Raw genomic sequence first — 22,167 nt, forward strand, 5'->3', positions numbered from 1 at the left:
TTAGTAAGGCCATTAAAAAAGAAAACAAAGTACTGAGGTTTATTCTTAGAGGGATAGAATTGAAAAGCAGAGAAGTAATGTTAAACTTGTATAGAATCCTGGTTAGACCACACTTAACTGTGCAGAGTTCCAGTCTTCATATTATAAAATGGATATAGAAGCACTGGAAAAGATGCAAAAAAGATTTACAAGGATGATATCAGAACTGAAAGGTTATACCTATCAGAAAAGATTGAACGGGCAAAAGAGAAGACTGAGGAGTGCCCTAATAGAGTTATTTAAGACTATGAAAGGGTTTGATAGGATAGACATTGGGAAGATGTTTTTATTTGTGAAGGCAACCGAAGCTAGGGGCCATAAATATGATGGTCACAAAATTGATGGTAACCTTTAGACTAGGGTTAGATATCAGTTGGGAGGTCGGAGACAGAGAGTGGAGATATAGGGTAAGCATTCTGTTTGGCAGGATGTGACAATGGGTGCTCCCCAGTGGTCTGTTCTGGGGTCTCCGTTTTTCACCATATTTCTTAATAGCTTGGATTAAGGAATAGAGCTGTATATTAAAAAAATTTGCAGATTACACTAAATTAGGAGGAACAGTAAGTAGTGCAGATGGGAGTAAGAAGTTACAAAGGGACATAACAGATCAAGCATGTAAGTAAAACAATGGCAAACCAGTTTCAATGTGGGAAGTGTAAGGTCATCCACTTTGGATCTAGGAAAAATAAATTAGAATATTTTCGAAGTCATGAGAAAATAGTGTAGAGGATCAAAGAGATTTAAGAATCCAAGTACACAAATAATTGAAAACTAGTGGGCAGGTACAAAACGTAACCAAAAGTTTAATTGAATGTTGTCCTTTATCTCAAGTGAGCTAGAATACAAATTTTCACTACTGCTATAAGTACAGACTCCTATCATGTCAGCTGTGGCTCAGTTGGCAGCATTCTTGCCTCTGAGTTTCTGGGTTCAAGTCCCACTCTAGGGCTTGAGCACAAATATCTGGGCTGATAGAGTTGGGGAATGGGACTGATTGAATTGCTCTGCAGGGAGCCAGGATGGACTCGATGGACTGAATGGCCTCCTTCTGTGTAGTTATGACTCTATGCTCTGGTGCTGTACTGTTGGAGTTGCTGCCTTTCAGGTAAGACGTTAATCAAAGGCCCCATCTGCCTGCTATTTCAAAGTAGAGCAGGCGAGTTATCCCCAGTGTCCTGGACAATATTTAACTTACAATCAACATCACAATAAAACTAATTATCTGGCCATTATCACATTGCTGTTTGTAGGAGTTTCCTGTGAGAAAATTGGCTGCTGCATTTCCTACGTTACAACAGTGCCTACATTTTAAAATTGGCTGTAAAGTGTTTTGAGATGTCTTCTGGCCATGTAAAGCGCTATAGAAATGCAAGTCTTTCTTTTCTTTTCTATAAGCTATATAACTCCTCAGGAATTTTCATCCTCAATAATTTGTCTTGGATAAACAGAAGTGAAGTAGACAAGCATGCAAAGTGCAATCCTGTCCTGCTCCACGAATGCTCAACCTTCTTGTTAATCATAAACAAGTCTGGAAATTGCTGGTAGATGCACACTGAGAGCTGTAAGCTGCCACCATGTCAACTTTCTTCAGGTAACAGGTTTCAAGAGCCTGATTTCTGATGGGAAACTTTGTTCGATGACGTAACTAAAGAAAATACTAATATATAGGTAAGTTTAATTACTTTTGAAATATTTATAAACTTTTACACCTTCATTATATTACAAAACTTACTACCAATCATAAGTTTTCAGCATCATGCAGAAACTAGGATGGTGTCCTATAATAGTTTAAAAGTATATTTGGATCAGTTTGATTGACTTCTCTTTTTCATTGGTGCATGTTGCTAACTGCTAACGCCTGATTTGTTGTTTTCATCGATCTTTAGTAGATCCCACTTGGTAGTTTTGCTGACCCTTTTAACTATTTGTATGCTTCCTAGGTCTTCAAATTGTAATTTGCGCTGTTTAATAATTTAAGCCAATCAGATACAAATGTGAAATAAAAGCAAAATACTGTGGATGCTGGAAATCTGAAATAGAACCAGAAAGTGCTGGAAATACTCAGCAGCTTTGGCAGCATCTGTGGAGAGAGAAACGGAGTTAACGTTTCAGGTCTGCGACCTGCCATTGTTCCTTTCTGCTCACGTATTCCCTGTTGAGAGTCAGGTTAACTGTGGATGTGTAGATATTCCTCAGGTCAATTAGAGGTCAGTAAATAATCTGTGTATTAAATCGTGAATAAGGCATCCATCCTTGTCCACAAACCTTACTTCCTGTTGTCACAAATTTTGGTTACATTTTTCCCATTCAATTTTCCTGTATCATATAGTTGCAGGCATTGGCCATTAGGTAGCTCTGCAGAGCAAGTTGCTAAAGTCTCTTTCCTAATCCAATTACCAGCTTGTATTTTATCTTTTCATCAACTGATTATGGGCAATGCTACTGGCAGTCTACTAGTTACTTGTAAATTCCAGGCTCAGGATGTAATACCTGGCTCCCTGTGACAAAGTGTGATGGGTACACTAGATATAGGAACTTAGGAATAGAAATAGGCCATTCAATGCCTCAAGCTGTTCCTTTATTCAATTAAATCATGGCTGTTTTGTATCTTAACTCCATTTACTTGCCTTGGCTCCTTAATCCTTAAAACCCTTGCTAACAAAAATTTATCAATTTCAGTTTTAAAATTTTCAATTGACTGAGCCTCAACAGCTTTTTGAGGTAGAGAATACAGACTACAACTATAATACACAGGTAGCCTCACTCCGAAACTCACTCCTCGTTCATTTCTATGGTCTTCAAATACCTTACAATGATTTAACCTGAATTGCACTCATTAACTCCACCATTTAAGGTGATCACATTATGATTTTGAAATCTAAGGGAAGAATCAACGGCAATGATGCAGGCCACCATTAAGGTTGGAAAGAGTAGGAGAGAAGATGAGATAAATTACAAAGTAATGATTAGACAAAATAATGCAGAAGTAATTTCAAGAGTGTAGTTCACTTTCTTTTATGTCACAATGGCACGATAGCTGATCTGATCTCAGGTCTGTGCTAACAATGCTGTTGATTCAACTGCCAGGAAATTCTCGCTTTTTGAAAAATTGTCTGCCCAACAGTACATGGGATCTTTTAGTTGAAAACTAGCATCCTACTATATTCCTTTAATGTTATTCCCACTCTCCGATCTGCACTCAGTACATCCCAGATTGGTCTCTTTAATAGGCAATAACATTAATAAAATAATCTCGCTTTGTTGGAGGGAGGAGTGTTGGCCAAGACACTAGATGAATTCCTTGTTGTTCTTCAAATAACCCATAGGTTCATCAGTATCTGATGAAAACAGCTGCGCCTCCATGTAACATTTCATCTGCAGCACATCATCTATGGCAATGCAGCACTCCCTCAGTAATACCTTGGAGTGTCAACCTAGATTGGGCACTCAGCTTCTGGAGTGAGATTTGAGCACATAACTTTTAACTCAGAGGCAAGTGTGTTACCAACTGAGCCAAGCATTAAAGTACAAGGAATGGTTGAGGAAGTCAGCTCCACACAGTTTGAAAATAGGAGACTTCCAGGTGACAGAAATGATATTATTCATAATACAAAGGGTTCAAATCCCAAGAGCCAAGTTAAAATATGAAAGTTAGGAGTAATAAAGGAAACCAAGTCGAATTTTTTCACTCAAAGGGTAACTGTGTTATAGAGTCAAAGTGGCCAAGGGCAAACATTGGATCAGAGTAGGAATGGGTTCAAGACAAATTATTGATTTCCTGAAGACAGAAGGATGTGGTGGAAAGGTTGAAGATCATGGAATGGGCTTTGTTGAACCTAGTGGCTTTTTTTGTTCCTAAAATTCTGCAGTTAATTCTAAGTTTAATGTAGTGAGAATCTCTTGTTTATTAACATGTCACATTTAGGCAGCGGAGATGGAGCAAAGATCCACGAAGATGCTGCTTGCTGAGGAAATACAAATACAAGGACAGGCTAGAAAAATTTGGACTTTTTTTTTATAAAGAGTAGATTAGGGGATGATTTGATAGTTGTGTTTAAAATTATGAAAGGATGGGACAGAGTAGAAGGAAACATGTTTCCAGTGGTTGAGGGAGTCTTGATCCAGGGAACATAGATACAAAATAAAATGCAAGAGATTCAGGACAGAGAGCAGGAGAAACTTTTTCACCCAGCGGGTTGTGAGGCTGGGGACACACTACTAGAGTTACTAATTGAAGCAAAGGCAATACCAACATTTAATAGGTTATTCTTGCTGCATGTAATATAGACAATAGCTTAGAGATGGGATCTACATGTGGTGAGGCAGCTGACACGAGTGGCTTGCAGCTAGGGCAAGGGTAGTGCAAGTGCCAGCTCACAGGCAAGGTTGCCCATGAGTTCTGCTGCAGAGGACTCAGATGTGCACTATGACAGGGTGGGCTATAGAAGTCAATTGATGGTTATGCACAATGAAATCCTTGGTGCATTGACAAGCCTGCTAGAAAGCCTACGCACAATATCAAGGAGCATGGAGGTGTCTGGTGCCAACCTGGCACAGGGTTTTGTACAGAGCTTGAAGACCATCCTTTCTATCATGGATATGGTGGCCAACACTATTAGTAAACTTGTGGACCCAACCATGATAGAGTCTGGAAGCCAATGTCTCAGCTTCCACTGCAGCTCAAACAGAAGACACACAATGCCAGGGTGCTACAGTGGGCGCTCAGAATGAAATCATGCAAGGTCAGCTTGCGACCATGCAAGCTCAGGCTGTTGCCATCATGGTTGCAGATACCAATGTTGAAAGGGCCTTACAGGATGTCAAATTGTTGCTGAGGTGCCAACCCAGGACTAGCTCCGTGGAGGATGAACCTGCTGTTGCTCTCAACAGCATTCATTCTCTCATGCATACCACTCCAGTGCTCTTACTGTTGTTGCTCAGCCATCCCAAACTGCTGCTGCCTACTCCAAATATTCTATATATAGTACATTTTGAAAAGTGTAGTCATACAGATAGACCTTAGTGTCCATATACACTAATTTTTTAAAGGTGGCAGAGCAAGTCGATAGTGTTTTTTTTAAAGCATTAGGTTTATAAATAGAGGAATAGAATATAAAAGCAAGGAGATCATGCTAGAAATTTTATAAATTCCGGTTAGGCCTCAGCTCTAGTATTGTGGCAATTCTGGGCACCACACTTCAGGAAAGAAACAAAGGTATTAGAAAAAGTAGAGGGAAGGTTTACCAGGGATGAGGGACTTCAGTTATCAAGGGAGGATGGAAAAGTTAGGACTGTTCTTGGAACAGAGAAGGTTAAGAGGTGAGCCAATAGAGGTTTTCAAGCTGAGAAATTTTGATGGAGTGATAGGGAGGAAAAAAAATTCCTCTGGCGAGTGCGTCTATAACTAGAGATCATGGATTCAAAATCACTGGCAAAAGATCTAAAGGGGAGATGAAAAACTTTTTCAGTCAGAGGGTTGTCCGGATCTGGAACACTACTTGAAAGGTGGTGGAGGTTGATTCCATATATAATTTTAAAAAGAGAGTTTGACGGGTACTTGAGACAAGGATTATGGACAAAACGAGGGGATGTGGGACAAAGCGTGACTGCTCTTTCAAAGAGTCAGCATAGGTGTGAAGGGCCTTCTTTGTGCTGTTAGTTTCTATGGTTAGACAAGTGGTTAAAGGAAAAGGAAAGTTAAAGGAAAAGGAAAATCAAAGGATATGGGAACTAGATGGGCACATGGAACTGCTCACATAAGCAATGAACACCAACATGAATAGTTTCGGCTGAATGGCCTGTTACCATGTTATAATTTCTATGCAACTCACTAGTCTTGACAGCATTAACGATTTCTAAATAGTTGCTGCTAGTAAGAAATACAGAAAGTTGTCAGCTAGCTGCTACATTTCAGTTGTGTATGAACCCCTCTTACTACCATTCCTTGGTGCGAGCAGTCTCTTGCTTGGCAGTGCTTCCAGCCACAAAACCGATGGCACTAACAACCACTTACTGTCACGTGGAAGCTACTTTATGTGTAGTTATGTCCATCATGTACTTGTTTGGGAAGTATCTGTCAAATCAGTGTCGCAGCTAAGTGAAAGGTAGCATGAGCCGAGGTACTATCTGGTGGTTGGTGACTGGTGATGAATCCTTCATTGTGTTCAGAGTCCTGGCATTGCCTGCTGAGAGACTGGGGACCATGAGTCCTTGTCCAACACCCAAAATAGGGACATAGACCACCATTCAGCCCCTTGTATCTGCTCAGTCATCTGATTAGATCATGGCTGATCTGTACCTCAACTCCATTTACCCACCTTTGCTCCATATCACTTGATAACCCTATTTAATAAAAATCTGACTCTCTCAGTCTTGAAAGCTCCAACTGACTCCCAGAATCCACAGCCTTTTTTTGGGGGGTTGGGGGGGGGGGTCCGCAATTTCACTATCAATTGTGTGGGAAAAAATGCTTTCTGATTTCACTCTGAAATGGCCTAGCCTTAATTTTAAGTTTGTGCCCCATTGTCTGAATTCCCCAAGAAAGTGATATAGTTTTATCCATCCATTTTATCAAATCCTTTTAACATTTTAAACACCTTGATTAGATCACCCCTCAACCTTCTGAACTTGATGGATTACAAGCCTAGTTTATGCAACCAAACCTCATAACCTTTTAAGCCCCAGTATTAATCTGGAGGGTGTTAGGAGTTGGAGAATGTACCAGCCTGGCAAGAGTAACTAATTCTACAATTGTCCATTTAACAATGGTACAGAATTCCCAAGATAATGCTTAGGAAATAAGTCAGAGTTCTGAATCAACACTTACAGACCACATATAGGAGTGTTTATTACAATGCAACCTAATCTTAAAAAATAAAAGATAATTACAGAAACAGAACTTTTAAAAACATGGAATAAAAAAATAAAATGAGAATTATATTTGGCTTCAGAAGCTTTCCGATGTGAAATAATTAGCTAGCAAATAATAAGTGCAAATATGACAATGTGATAATACTCATATCAGAGCAACTAACATCCACCATACTGAATATTCCAGGTTTTGCAGACAATTGTAACGTGGCTAGAGACTGGAGCTCAGGTCAGGTGTGCGCATCTGGTGAAGTTCTTATGTTTACCCCTCCTTGAATGTTGTAGATTTGGAGGTTTGGAAAGAGCTGTTTTTAGCACTGTTGCCTGTGGTGAATAAATCCTAATCAGAGTGGTGATCTGCATCAGTGGCTCCAAATGGGCACCTGGATTTAAACTTCACACATGGTCCTAGGGCTCTGTGGCACATGTTCCCAGGGATCCCCTGGTACACAGACAGACCCGACCCAACTCTGCCTGAAACATCTCAAAACTGAATTCAAACTAAACGTCCCCTGCCTCAGAAATTGTGCAGAGATTCACACAACAGACAAGCCCCAAGCAGGTCACTCGTGCTCTGCATTGTCCCATGATTAAAGCAGGACTGAAGAAAGTGCTTTGCAATAAACAGCACCAAGATCATTTAGAGTAACAGTGCCAAAACTCGGGAAGATTTTGCTTTTGCCTCTTACAGAACATGGGGTTCTAGCTCATCACACACCAGGAGCATCTCTGAAACACAAATAATGAACATAAAGATTGCTGGTGCTTTCAGTATTTTAAATTGCCAGGGTTCAGGTCAACAAGGGCTGCCCAGTAATCTTGTAATAGTGTCAAAATGATCAAAACTTGGAGACTACAGCACTGGTCCAAGGAGACAGTAATGGCAGATGAGGTGCAATAGAACATTTTTCTTTTAAGATGCTTTAAGTCCCAAATCAATTTGTTTTTAAAGTTTGAAGCACATTGAAACTTTCAAAGACAAAAATTCAACCATATAAAATACAGAATTAATTAAAAAAAGAATCCAGAACAATGGTCTGTGAATGAAAGCTCAATATTAGACCCTTTCCCTTTCAGTTCATTTTATGAGCTGCCAACTCTGGGTTCTCTTTGTGTAGTTTAACCTTCACATAGGTAGTTTGTTTCTCCAAAATTAATTTTAAAACATGGAATTGTTTTTCTTCAAGTATCTTCTATAGTTACAGAAAACAGAATGACAGTCACCCTGCCCTCAATGGATGTGCAAGCTTCATTTGAATCACAGAATGATTACAGCACAAAAGGAGACCATTCGGCCCACTGTCTCTGTGCTGGCTCTCTGCAAGAGCAACTCACCTAGTCCCTCTCCCCTGCCTTTCCCCATGGCCCTGCAAATTTTTTCTGTTCAGATAATTATCTGCCTTATAATTGTGAAGCCCAGGTGAAGGGGTGAGTCCACCGTACAACACTCGCCCAGGCTGAGAGTGGGACAGAAGACCAAGGAAAGGCAGCTTGCCAGTTTCTAAATAATTTCACAAGAATCCTCAACCAGCAACTCCCTCTTCTTACTGATTCCAGCAGCATTTGTCACATTCCTCAGTGCATTAACAGATGTTTGTCTTCAATCAACTTAACCCCTCCTCCCCTCCCTGGGCTGCTGTACTGACAGCAAAGGGCGACTCTGCTAAAATTACAGATACTAAGAAATCATAGGCTTCATTACACTGTCAACCTTCCATTGTTCTTGAATGTGATCAAAGATCAAATTTTACTGTTATAGTGTCATGCAATACATTATTTGAACTGATTGGGGAGCTGTAAATTCCAAGTTATAACCAAAACCATGTTACCATGGCGATCACAGCAAGGATATCACAAGGCTCAGACTGAACTGTAGTGGTTACTAACGGCAACAGAAACTCCTCCCACAAGGAGTCTGTGTCGTTCTGAAATGGAACAAACTATGAATGCTGGAAATACATAGCAGGTCCTTCAGCAGACACATCATTGTTTGAGGTGAAGTTCCTATATTAGCTCTTTTCAGTTGGGGACTATGTATTTCCAGCATTTTCTGTCTGCATTGCTCAAACCAAACCCCAGGCTTGCACCCATGAACAGATTTACTTGCTGAATTGCAATATCCAGTGATTCTGTCTGCAGTTTTAGTGTTTGAACAAAATGCCAAAGAAACAAAAAAAGTGTTAGTCTGTTACCTATTTCTGATTGACTCCATTAGAGAGCACCTTGATTTTGCCTTGGTTAGTGTTTTAATGTTTTGTGCCTTTTCCAGACCTGTCCTTTTGATACTGATCTGATTGACCTTCAGCAATGTGCAAAGTCAACCAAATGCAAAACTCAACAAAATGTTCGACTGACTTCCCGCACTGCAAAATCCATGGACCACTGGAGGCCCAACTGCAGAAGCTTAGCTAATATAAATGAAACCCTTCCCTTTCACTGCTGCCCTGTCTCATGAATACAGATATACAAACATCGTAGTTAATTTCACAATTAACAAAATCAGCACCAGCTACTTTAAACAGGCGCGATCATTGCTGTGAATTATAGACTAATGTCAGGGGCTGAGGTCCTTCAGTGACTGTCGCTTGTTAATTTGTTTAGCAGATGAATGAGGGGGGTACTGGCACCAAGAAATGTCCTGCCCTTATCAGATGGCCCCTGAAAATCAAAGTCGTCGCAATGCAGGGTAGAAGGTTCTGAAATGTTGCACTGTAAAGAAATGGATCACATCGTCATGTTGTGCTGCCGAAGTTTCATTAATAGAAAATCATGGCTTAAATTGTGTCGTGTGATGAGTCCAACAATCTAAAGCAAATGAAAAACAAAAATAGGTTCAGATGATAGAATTCATCAAACTGCACAAACATACACACTCAACACAGTACCTGAAAGTGCCCTCCTCTCCTCCTGCCTCCCATTTTTATTTTGTTAAACTTGTCATTGAATCACGTCCATTTCACAACTCTAAGTGGTTTTCATTAAGTATCACAATGCTATGCCAATAGGTATGTTTACTGATATCAGAAATCATTAACCATTCCCATGAGGACAGGCTGAAGAAATTCCCCCTCAATTCCTGAAGGTAACCAGGTAAAACCCACATAAAACCTATAGATCACTGCCTACTCAGTTTCATTTTACAGATGGGATTCCAGCATCTTCAGCTATCATGATCCACCGACTATTCAATTAACTGGCTCTGATCCTACTCCATGTGAGGACACAGTAAGATCCCAGAATCCTGCTGCATGTTCAGGATGAGCTGGATTATGCTCTTGCAAAGAGGAAGTGGAGCTGACTGGGTTAGGACTAAAAGCAAATGTGCAGTTTTCCCATTTCAAATTCCCCCCGACCCAAAGAAACTCACCAGTTTTGGTATAAATGGATTCACATTAAAAACCTAGAATGAAGGATTCCTGTGATGCAGTCCCCAGGATTTCATTAATAGTGCAATTTAAGATAGCCATTAAATATGTCTGCCTGACTAGCTGCAATAAATCATTTCTTTCAACTCTGGCAACATGCTCAGCATTAATTAGGTTCCGACTCTCAATCCAAACTCAAAATATTTGGTAATAAGTGTTCAAAGCAGACACATCAGAAACACATACATCCTTAAATCTCTGGAATCCCACATGTTCTCATCATAATTTTCTATTTTTACTAATATTTTAGAGAAAGCAGAATAGGAGACAGCCGTACCTGGGATTTTAGGAACAGTGGAAAATATTTTCAGGCAAACAGCGAATTGAGGAATGAGCACAGCTTAGTGACAGAAAGAACATGTGCTGAATTCACTGCTTCCAGTGATGCTCCGACCCCCACTCGTGAGCTGATCTCCCTCCCCCGGTACTGACCCGACCCACCCACACTGATCCTCCACCCTCCCCACTCAAGATCCCATATCCAGTCAGGTGATCCCCGTCCTTAACTCACCTCTCCCACAGCATTGACCACTGGCAGGTGCCTCAGTCCCATGGTGCGGAACAGGTTGAAGACCTGAGATACGTGCGTGTTTGGCGAGACTGTGTAAGGACAGGGATTCATGTACGGCGTGATATCCTACAGCAGAGACAAGACAACTGTTTCAACACATGTTGACATACCAGACCTTAATCAGAAGACAGCAATTTGCAAAGTAAACTATCGTCACCCTCTTTAAAATACTACCGCCAGAAGTACTCGACACAAACCTTTTTCTCAGACGTGGAATGCTCCAATAGTCACATGCTGACCTTTTAAACAAACATTAGTGTCTGCAATAGCTCAGTGGGTGGCACTCTTGCCTCTGAGTCAGAAGGTTGTGGGTTCAAGTCTCACTCCAGAAATTTGAGCGCATAATCTTGGCTATCTCTCCCAGTGCAGTACTGAGGGAGTGTTGCACCATGACAGGTGCTGTCTTTCGGGTGAAATGTTAAACCAAGGCCCCATCTGCCTTCTGTGGTGAATATAAAAGATCCCATGACACTATTCGAAGAGAAAGGGAGTTCTTCCTGGTGTCCTGGTCAATATTTATCCCCCAAATAAACATCACTAAAAAATTATCTGTTTGTTATCACATTGCTATTTATGGGATCTTGCTGAGCGTAAATTGGCTGCCACGTTTCCTACATTACAACAAGGACTACCCTTCAGCTGCCATATGGTGCAGTGAGATGATCTCAACTCCCCATGCCACAGGGGATCTTATTTACAGCTCAGGGCCTTGTGTGTAGTAACGTAATTAATTTGAGCAGATATTGCTTTTGTTGGGGGGGGGGGGGGGGGAGCGGAAAGGTGAGGTGGGCTGAGATGGGGGTGGTTCCTCTGTGACCACGAGACTTCATCCTTCCTCATCCCGGACGTTTCTGCAACATGCAATGCAGTTTTATCAGACCACCTCTCATCCATCATCCAGCCCCGTGGGATGCCAGGGAGCTGGAATGCAACACAGCTGGCACGTAAAAGCAGCCTGAAACCCGCATTCAGAGACCTCACCCCAAAGATCTATCATCTGTAGGATTGGGATCAGCTTTCACACAGATGCTATTTACACCCAGATCTATCTTAACAACGCTTCCCCTCATCCAGCTGCCTCGATCATGTCAGACCACTTATCAGACATCCAATGTCTGCTTCTCCAGTTCAAAATTTGGAAGGCTGAAGCCATCATCTTTGGCTGACTCCTCTGCCATCAATCCATCTATCTTTCCCTCCTCAACCACACACTCAAGTTGAATACAACTATTATCCTGGCATCCTGTTCAGCTTTGAAGTGAGCTAATGCACCACGTCCTATCCACTTCTGCCAACACTACCCCTTGCTTTACCTCAGCTTCTTTTCACTGAAAACTTGATACATGCCTTCATCATCTCCAGACTCAACTAACCTAAACACTCTCCTCACTGGCATGTTCCATTAACTACCACTTGTCTAAAATGCTGCAGTCCATATCCTGGAACTGGAGTAAAGGAAGTCATACTGTGTTCAGGACTCCTTCCTAAAGGAGTACATTTGTCAGCCTAAAAGGTTAGAGGTATTATTTGGTCTAGTTATGAGTGGTGAACTGGATCAGGTACATGAACTAAATGTGGGTGAGTACTGAGGGAACAGTGACCACACTATACGGTTCAAGATTCAACTAGAAAGGGAAAAAAATCAGTACAAACACCATAACACCAGATTGGATTAGGGCAGATTTTAGAATGACAGGAGTGAGCTAGCTATGGGGAGGTGGAAAGAGAAACTATTACAAAGGACTGTAACAGCAACAATGGTGTTTTTTTTATAATAAGTTGCCAAGGTACAGAGTAAGTATGTTCATTAAAAAAAAGCAAACTGCTAGTAGTTATAGGATGCCATAGATAGATAAGAGAGGTCAGAAAGCAATTAAAATTGAAGAGGGCCCATGAAATGTCACTTCAAAGTATCTCTAACCTTTGGCACGTCTCCAAAATTACCCAATACATTTACAGAACAGCTTGAAATTGGGAAACCAAACTACAATGGTCAAGGCCATTAATGCAGAATTGAGAAATGAGAAAGCAAATTAGGAAATAGTGATTTGCTAATGCCACAAAATTTAAAGTTTTCTCTTCCAATTTTAGTGCAGCAATTTTCCAACAATTTTAACAGGTTAAATGATGACTCCACTCTGATGTGGAAAGGCAGGTGATGCATCCAAATAGTCATGCAGAATGTGATGCAGAACCAGCTTATACCCGGGGGGGGGGGGGGAAAAGAGCCTTACCTGCCGAAGAAAAACACGGACAACTAAAGAGGTAAGAAAAGAAAAAGCAAAGAAAAATACTAAAAATAGCACAGCTCCTGGTGATTGGGAGAGATACATAGAACATCAAAGGGTAACAAAGCAGACCAAGAGCTGCAAGAAGGAGTATGGAAAGAGACTTGCAAGTGATATCAAAATTAACATTAAAAAAATTACAATTACATTAGGAAAGAGAGGTTGGTCAGAAGCAACGGGGACCCCTTGAAAACTGATAGAGTGATGTTGTCAGTGAAAATAAGGAAATAGTGGACATGCTGAATAATTATTTTGCATTAATATTTACAGTAGAGGAAGAGGTCAGCCTGTCAGACATCCCAAGTAAACTTTTATTGAATCAGGAACAGGGATTCACCAAAATTAATGTCAGTAAAATAACAGTAATGAAGAAAATAATGGCACTAAAGAGTGACAAATCCCTAGGAACAGATGATTTCCATCCCAGAGTTTTAAAGGAAGTAGGTGAGAACATTGCAGATGCCCTAACTACAATCTTCCGATGTCCTCTCAATTCAGTAACTGTTCCTTTGGACTAGAAAATTGCACGTTATTCCTTTATTTAAGAAAGATGAGAGCGGGAAACCAGAGAATTAGAGACTAGTTAGCCTAAAATTTGTTGTTGGGAAATTACTAGAGTCTATACTTAAGAATAGTGACTGAACATGCTGAAAATTTTCAGCCTGGATTTGTAAAAGATAGGTCATGCCTGATGAATCTGAATGAAGCTTTTGAAGAAATAACTATAGTAGTGGAGAGGGGAATTGCGATGGATGTTATTTATATGGACTTCCAGAGGCATTTGATAAAGTCCCTCATAAAAGACTTAGCTAACATTGTAGCTCATGGAATTGAAAGCAAATTATTTACCTGGTTAGGAAATTGGGTGAGTGGCTGGAGACAGAGTGTAGGGATAATGGGCAGGTACTCCAATTAGGAGAATGTGTCCTGCAAGAATCTGTGTTGGGGACTCAATTATTCTCTATATTTATTAACAACTTATATGAAAGGATAGAAGCCACATATCCAAGTTTGTCAACGACAAGGATAGGTGGCATCGTAAACAGTGCAGATGGAAGATTAAAATTACAAAAAGATATTAGTAGATTAAGTGAATGAGCAAAACTATGCCAAATGAATTTCAATGCAGACAAATGCGAGGTCATCCAACAGGATACAATAGAATACCTTCTAAATTGTGAAACGCTAGACACAGTGGAGGTCCAAAGAGACTTAATGGTCCATGTAAATAGATTCAAATGTCATGGACAGGTACAAAAAATAATCAAAAATGCTAAAAAAAAAAAAAATTCTAGTTATACCAAGCCCTGGTTAGATCTCACATGGAGTACTGTGAATAGTTTCAGGCATTACACCTTAGGAAGGATATACTAGCCTTGGAAAGAGTGTCATGTAGATTTATCAGCATAATACTTGGACTCCAAGAGTTAAATTATGAGGAGAGATTATGCAAACTCGAGTTGTACTCCCTGGAGTTGAGAAGGTTACAGGGCAATTTGATCGATTTCAAGATATTAAGGGGATCAGATTGGCTAGCTACCCTATCTTCAGCCAATTCGATTCACTCCACATGATATCAAGAAACAGCTGAAGGCACTGGATACAGTAAAATCTATGGGCCCTGACAATGTCTGGCTGTAGTACTGAAAACTTGTGCTCCAGAACTAGCCACGTCCAGTGCAGCTACAATACTGGCATCTACCTGACAATGTGGAAAACTGCGCAGGTATGTCCGGTCCACAATCCAATCCAGCCAATTACCGCCCCATCAGTCTACTCTCAATCATCAGCAAAGTGATGGAAGGTGTCACTGACAATGCTATCAAGCGGCACTTACTCAGCAATAACCTGCTCACCGATGTTCAATTTGGGTTCCGCCAGGGCCATTCGGTTCCAGAACTCATTACAGCCTTGGTCCAAACATGGACAAAACAGCTGAATTCCAGAGGTGAGGTGTGAGTGACTGCCCATGACATCAAGACAGCATTTGACTGAATGTGACATCATGGAGGCTTAACAAAATTGAAGTCAGTGGGTATTGGGGGAAAACTCTCCACTGGTTGGAGTCATAGTAAATGGTTGTTTTTCAGACTCAAGAATAGTACACAGTGGTGTTCTCCAAGGGTCAGTGCTCGGATCACTGTTTTTGTTTTGCGATATAGAAATGTCTTGGATATTGGAATACAGAGTGAAATTTCAAAATTTGCCAACAATACCAAACTTGGAGGTGTGGCAAACGACAAGCATACATTATCAGGTTGCTGCAAGAATCCAATGCCACCATATTATGTCTCCGGGCACTGTAATACAGAACTTCCAACCCAGAGAAAATAATCAGATTGCAGTCAGTTTTAGGGTTGGGCGGCAGATTCACTGCCAGAATCCCAAACTTAACTGAAGGTACAGTGCCCTCAGCAGTTAGTGCCAGTGGAGGAGAGTAAGGCTGGGTCTGTGTATGCCTTGGGGCTTCAATTACTGAACATGACAGGCAGACTCAAGTAATAAGTAGCTTACTCACTTCTCCGCTGGGTCAGACCACATGTTGGGGAGGGAGGGACTGCAGATTGGGGAGGGGCGTGAGGCTGTGGGAGGGAGAAACAAAATCTAACTGATCAGAAATGCTGCATCCAATGAGTGAGGGCCTCAGACAAACGTGACTGTAACACAAAATACTTCCCTAAAATACTGGGAAACTATTTTAAAGGAATTTCATTCCACAGTAGTAGATTGCAGCTTGAATTTAATGCACCCGCTTTGTTCCCAAGTCAATTTGAAATGCATTTTAATTACTTAGTTTTAAAGGAAAATATTTTCTTTGTTCTATCAGTGAGAGTGTCAAACCTGAGTCCTAAAAATGCCAGATAAACCCCACAATCAGATACTTCCACTCTGTGGCCAGATATCCAAATGCCCATAGTTCCTCTCCTTCTAATGAGTTTAATGTACATTTTATACCAATCCAAATTATAGTAGCTTTGAGTGGAATATGCTTAATTTAGTTTTTACATTTCTCAGCCAGATGATTTGCATTTGATACTACACCGATTAATCCTGAAACTATATGCCAAAGCAGAATAAGGATTGAACAATGTTATGCACAAATGAAGCAGGGACCAGCTCCACCTGACCCCAACTACAGTATCAATATTCTTCCCTGGAAGACATTTATAATTCAGGGAAGCTGCTTCAGTATGAAGCTAAGATTGGAATAACCACACAAATTGGAACGTTCTGATTAAATAGGGACTATGTGGGAGAGCCCATTTTCATTAATCAGTGTACTGCACAGTGCCTAGGAGACAGCAGTTTCTCAGCCGTTTGCATTCATATTAACAGTGGCACTGCTCCATCATGCATAAATTTTTATTTAATGGATTAAAAACTGCAGAATATTATTATTTCCGAGCTTACTGTCAGTGATGACAAATTAAACAGAGGTCTGTTAAATAAAATTCACTTCTGCTTTTTGCCCTGATCCAGGTGACAATTACTTTTTCCGAATTCAACAACAGTTCCTCAGGGTAGTGTCCTGAGCCCAACCATCTTCAGCTGCTTCATCAATGACCTTCCTTCAATCATAAGGTCAGAAGTGGGGATGTTCGCTGATGATTGCACAATGTTCAGCACCATATGTGACTCCTCAGATACTGAAGCAGTCCGTGTAGAAATGCAGCAAGACTTGGACAATATCCAGGCTTGGGCTGATAAGTGGCAAGTAACATTCACGCCACACAAGTGCCAGGCAATGACCATCTCCAACAAGAGAGAATCTAACCATCTCCCCTTGACATTACCATCGCTGAATCCCCCACTATCAACATCCTCGGGGCTACCATTGACCAGAAACTGAACTGGAGTAGCCATAAAAATACCGTGGCCACAAGAGCAGGTTAGCGGCTAGGAATCCTGCGGCGAGTAACTCATCTCCTGACTCCCCAAAGCCGATCTACCATCTACAAGGCACAAGTCAGGAGTGTGATGGAATACTCTCCACTTGCGTGGATGGGTGCAGCTCCAAAAACACTCAAGAAGCTCGACAGCATCCAGGACAAAGCAGCCCGCTTGATTGGCACACCATTTACAAACATTCACTCCCTCCACCACCAACGCACAGTGGCAGCAGTGTGTACCATCTACAAGATGCACTGCAGCAACGCACCAAGGCATCTAGACAGCACCTTCCAAACCTGCGACCTCTACCAACTAGAAGGACAAGGGCAGCAAATGCATGTTCCACCTGCAAGTTCCCCTCCGAGTCACACAGCATCCTGACTTGGAACTATATCGCCGTTCCTTCACTGTCGCTGGGTCAAAATCCTGGAACTCCCTTCCTAACAGCACTGTGGGTGTACCTACCCCACATGGACTGCAGCGATTCAAGAAGGCAGCTCACCACCACCTTCTCAAGGGCAATTAGGATTTGGCAATAAATGCTGGCCTGGCCAGCGATGCCCACATCCCATGAATGAATTTTTTAAAAACACCTTGCATTTATATAGCTCTTTTAACATAGTATAACTTCCACAGGCACTTCACAGGAGTATTATCAAACAAAAATTAACACCAAGCCAAAGGAGTTATCAGGATGGGAGCCTAAAAGCTTGGTCAAAGAGGTAGGTTTAAGGAGTGTCTTAAAGGCGGTGAGAAAAGTGGAGTTTAGAGAGGTAATTCCAGAGCTTAGGGCCTAAACAGTTGAAGGTACAGCTGCCAATAGTGAGGCAAAGGGATTGGGGGATGTGGAAGAAGCCAGAGTTGGAGGAACACAAGAGTTCCTGAAGGGTTGTTGGGCTGGGGGAAGTTAGAGATATGGAGGGATGTGACCAGTGAACAGGACTACGTGCAAGTTAGGATATGGGCTGCAGAGTTTTGCATGAGCTCAACTTTATGGAGTGGGAATGATGGGAGGCCAGCCAGGAGTGTGTTGGAATAGTCAAGTCTGGAAGTAACAGAAGCATGGTTGAAGGTTTCAGTAGTGGATGGACTGAGGCAGGGGCAAAGACAGGCGAAGTTAGGAAGGTGAAAGAAGGAAGCCTTGGTGAAGGATATGCTCTCAGCAAACCACTCAGGGTCATGTAGGATGCCACGGTTGCAAACAATCTGGTTCCATTTCAGACAGTGGCCAGGGAGATAGAGTTGGTGGCAAGAAAATAAGTTTGGCCAATGGCTTCAATCTTCCCAATTGGAGGAAATTTGGGTTTCATCCAACACTCCATGTCAGACAAGAAGTGTGACAAATCAAACAGTGGAGGGGTCAATAGAGGTGGTGGTGAGGTACAGCTACACGTCATCATCAGCAGCATGTGGAAACTGATGACGTGTTATTAGATGATGTCACCAAGGGGCAGTGTGTAGATGAGAAATAGGAGGGAATCAAGGATAGACCCTTGGTGGACTCCAGAAGTAACTGTGCAAGAGCGTGAAGAGAAAGCAATTTAGGTAATTCTCTGCCTATGAGTGGATAAATAGGAATGGAACCAGGCGAGTGCAGTCCCACCCAGCTGGATGAAGAGGAAAGGCATTGGAGGAAGATGGTGTTGTCAACCACGATGCAGACTGCAGACAGGCTGAGAGGGATGAAGAGGGCTAGTTTACCACAGTTACAGAAGATGATTTTGATTAGGGCTGTGGCAGGGAGGTTGAACCTGATTGAAGAGGTTCAGACATGGAGTTGCGGGAAAGATGGCCGTGGATTTGGGAGGCAACAACACATTCAAAGACGCTGGAAATTTGATTAAGTAAGAGAATACTGGAAATACTCGGCAGGTCAGGTTGCAACTATGGAGAGAGAAACAAAGTTAACCTTTCAGGTCAATGATCTTTCATTAGAACTCACTCAAGGACTCTGGAGGTGAGAGGGAAATTGGTAATTGGGGCAGTAGCTTGCAAGGACAAAAGGCCAAGGTTGAATTTTTGAAGGGGCGGGACGCTGTGTGAGATGATGGCTGATTTGAAGGGGCGGGGGACATTACAAGGAGAGGGAACTGTTAACAATATCAGTGTCCTCTACCACCTGGAAGGACAAGGGCAGCAGATGTGTGGGAATACCACCACTTGCAAGTTCCCCTCTAAGCCACAGACCATTCTGACTTGGAACTATATCGCCGCTCCTTCACTGTCACTAGGTCAAAATCCTGGAACTCCCTTCCTAACAGCACTGTAGGTGTACCTGTCCCACATGGACTGCAGCAGTTCAAGAAGGCAGCTCACCACCACCTTGTCAAGGGCAATTAGGGATGGGCAATAAATGCTGGCTTTGTCAGCGACGCCCATATCCCACGAATAAAAAAAAAAGCTAACATGGGGGCCAGAAAAGCAAGTTAGAATGTCAGCAGTTTAGTAGGAAAAGAGTGAAGAGAGAAGCAGGTGGGTCTCATGGACAAGACATGAGGGCTGATAGGAAAGAAACTAGGGAAAGATGGTGGTTCAGGGCGAGGGCAGTGGTGGGGGGGTGGGGAGTTGGAAGGAAACTTTAGGGGTAGTTTGGCTTGGTGGGCTGGGGGAAACGAGGGAAGTGGCAAAGGCAGCTGAACGGATGGTCTCAATCTTAGTGACAAAGAAGTCCATGAGTTCCTGGCAGTTATTGTTGGAGGTGAGGATGGAGGAGACAGGGGGTTATGGAGACAGTTGGTAGTAAAGAGAAGATGAGGATTATCTTTCCATTCAGGAATGATCTAGGAATAGTTCGCAGTTTAAGCAGAGGAAAACAGGGCCAGATATATGGTCCAATCAAATCTGGCGATGAGTGGCTAAACCAGTTTTCTGGCATAAACGTTCAACAAATAAAGAGCAAATAAACAAGCTGTACTGCAAGTGAATTTAGTGAAGTACAAAAGCCTGTGGGAATGGCCAATGGCTAATACTTGTACGAAGCAGCCACTGTGAGTTAATGTTAAACTGCTAGATGAAGGTTCTAATATCCCCCAATTGCCAATAACAGATTCTCATGAAAGCCAAGAGTAATAACCAGATTGGCAATGGGAGGGTGCATTCAACAACACACAACTGCACCTGCTGCTCTGCACAAGCCCACACCTCTCCCCACAACGTTACATGAATGATGCAATGTCAGACCAAGCTTTCTGTGCAATGCTGACACAAAACTAACTGACAGCTTATGAGCAGCTGCTGGTCCCCACTCCAATTGCACCCATTGTCCCAACAAACACTTACCACAATCATACGTGGGTTGAGGAGGGTCAGATCAAGGTCATGAACATCAGGGTATCGTGGATAATCTTCAGTCATCTCTGAGTAAGACAGTCGTGGTTGCGTCGAACTCTGAAATGCAGTGAGAGCAAGACTTAAGTAATGAGTGGTAAAAGTGAAACGACCAACACAAGCTAATTACAGATGAGAGGGGTTATTTGACACATCTTAGGTCATCCAGCCAGAATGACCCTATGTCTGCCCCATTGCTGCCCCTAATTGTTTCACCTATGAGCGCAAGATTTTCCACACCCCCACGCTTCCCAGGAATCCATTCTGTATGAAAAGCTTCCTGGTGCGGGTCCTAAATTTACCTGTTACCCATTTGAGCCTGTGTCACTTTGTCTTATTCTCTATCTAATTTAAAGTCATATTCAACATTTAGTTTTCCCATGCCTTTTACTATTTGTGTATCTGTCAGACACTGCCTTCCAAGGCTTAAAATACAACTTTATCTTCATCTCAGCCCTGTATCTCAGGGGATCAGCCTCACTGTTCTTGCCTGCAATTTCCATGATACTTCAATGTTTCCCTTGCATTTCAATGACCAGAATTAGACAAGAGGTGCAGTATGACCAGAGCCCGGTACAGTTTGATCAGGACTCCCTCTGACATATTCAGTGTTAGCTACATAGTTCAGTATTCTCTTGGCTTTTCTGATTGCGGCTCTGCACTGGCTGGACTCTTTAAATCTGATAAGACTAAGTTTTACAACTTCATCTTTGGCTATTTCAGTACCATTCATGGAGCGTCTCCCCACACCACCTCTCCCGCCCCCCCCCCCCCCCCCCCCCCCCCCCACCCCCATTAGATATGTAATTTTCCTGCATGCTCCACATTATTCCTTTAAATATGTGACACTTGTCTTCTACTGGTGAGGATCTGAGCAACCTTCCCCAAATGAATATACTTGGTCCTTTTCCTCATGCTTTTTGGAATTAGCCCTTTTAAAATTATATACCTGGCTCCTGGTCCTTGGTTTCTGAATCCCAGATACTGTTGAATTTGACTATCCTGTGGTCGTTGTTTCCCAAGGATGTCACGACCTCCATTTCCTGTCTGTTGTCTGAGTCATTCACGAGTACCAAGTCAAGATCAGCTGCCTCTCCTGGCTCCCTGACACATGGATCATGAAGCAATCATGCATTATCATTTACCAACTCTCAACTATTTGGGTATAATCAAAATTTTATGTGGTTAATTGAAGTTGCCTATTAAAATAACTCTCCTGTTCTCTTAAACACTTATCTCTTCTCAGAATGAATCATCCTTTCTATTTGGCCCCGGTTATTGAGGTTTAAGCTTGGAGTTTCATACAGTAGCAACAGTAAACCAGAGTAGTTCATTGCGTAGCTTTTTATGTTCCACAGGATCAACTTCACTTACCTCCCAGGAGTTCCTGATATATTGTGCTATACCACCTCCTTTTCCGAACACACTCCAGCCAATACCAATAACATTCAATATCATACTTTGGATTCAGCCATGTATCTGATACTCATTACATCATTGCTCCACAATGCAATAATCATCTATTACATAATTTTATTTCTAATGCTTCTACCATTCAAACATAAATATCTTACTGCAAATCTGCCTCTATTCATGGCCCCGTCTGTCTTTGCCTGGTCTCCAGCTTATGTATGTCTTCATATTTCTGTGTCTGTGCCCTCCTGTTGCCAATCTTCTTCCTTACAAACAGTGCTACCTGGGAACCAATTACCTACCTGCCTGCCTAAACCCTCATCTATTTAGTTTAAAAGATTTC

At 42.0% G+C, this 22,167-nt stretch overlaps 1 protein-coding gene across 1 annotated transcript in view; it reads right to left on the reverse strand.

Moving 5' to 3' along the window:
- Positions 1-6,874: 6,874 nt before the first annotated feature.
- clcn6 (chloride channel 6) overlaps positions 6,875-22,167 on the reverse strand; it is a 61,561-nt gene continuing 46,268 nt past the window's right edge. The window contains 3 exon segments of the mRNA XM_068017275.1: positions 6,875-9,714; positions 10,846-10,971; positions 20,364-20,471. Coding sequence (XP_067873376.1) covers positions 9,634-9,714; positions 10,846-10,971; positions 20,364-20,471 — 315 coding nt within the window. The 3' untranslated portion in view covers positions 6,875-9,633.

This window comes from Heterodontus francisci, chromosome 37 (assembly GCF_036365525.1).
Source record: "Heterodontus francisci isolate sHetFra1 chromosome 37, sHetFra1.hap1, whole genome shotgun sequence".
NCBI classification, from domain to species: Eukaryota; Metazoa; Chordata; class Chondrichthyes; order Heterodontiformes; family Heterodontidae; genus Heterodontus; species Heterodontus francisci.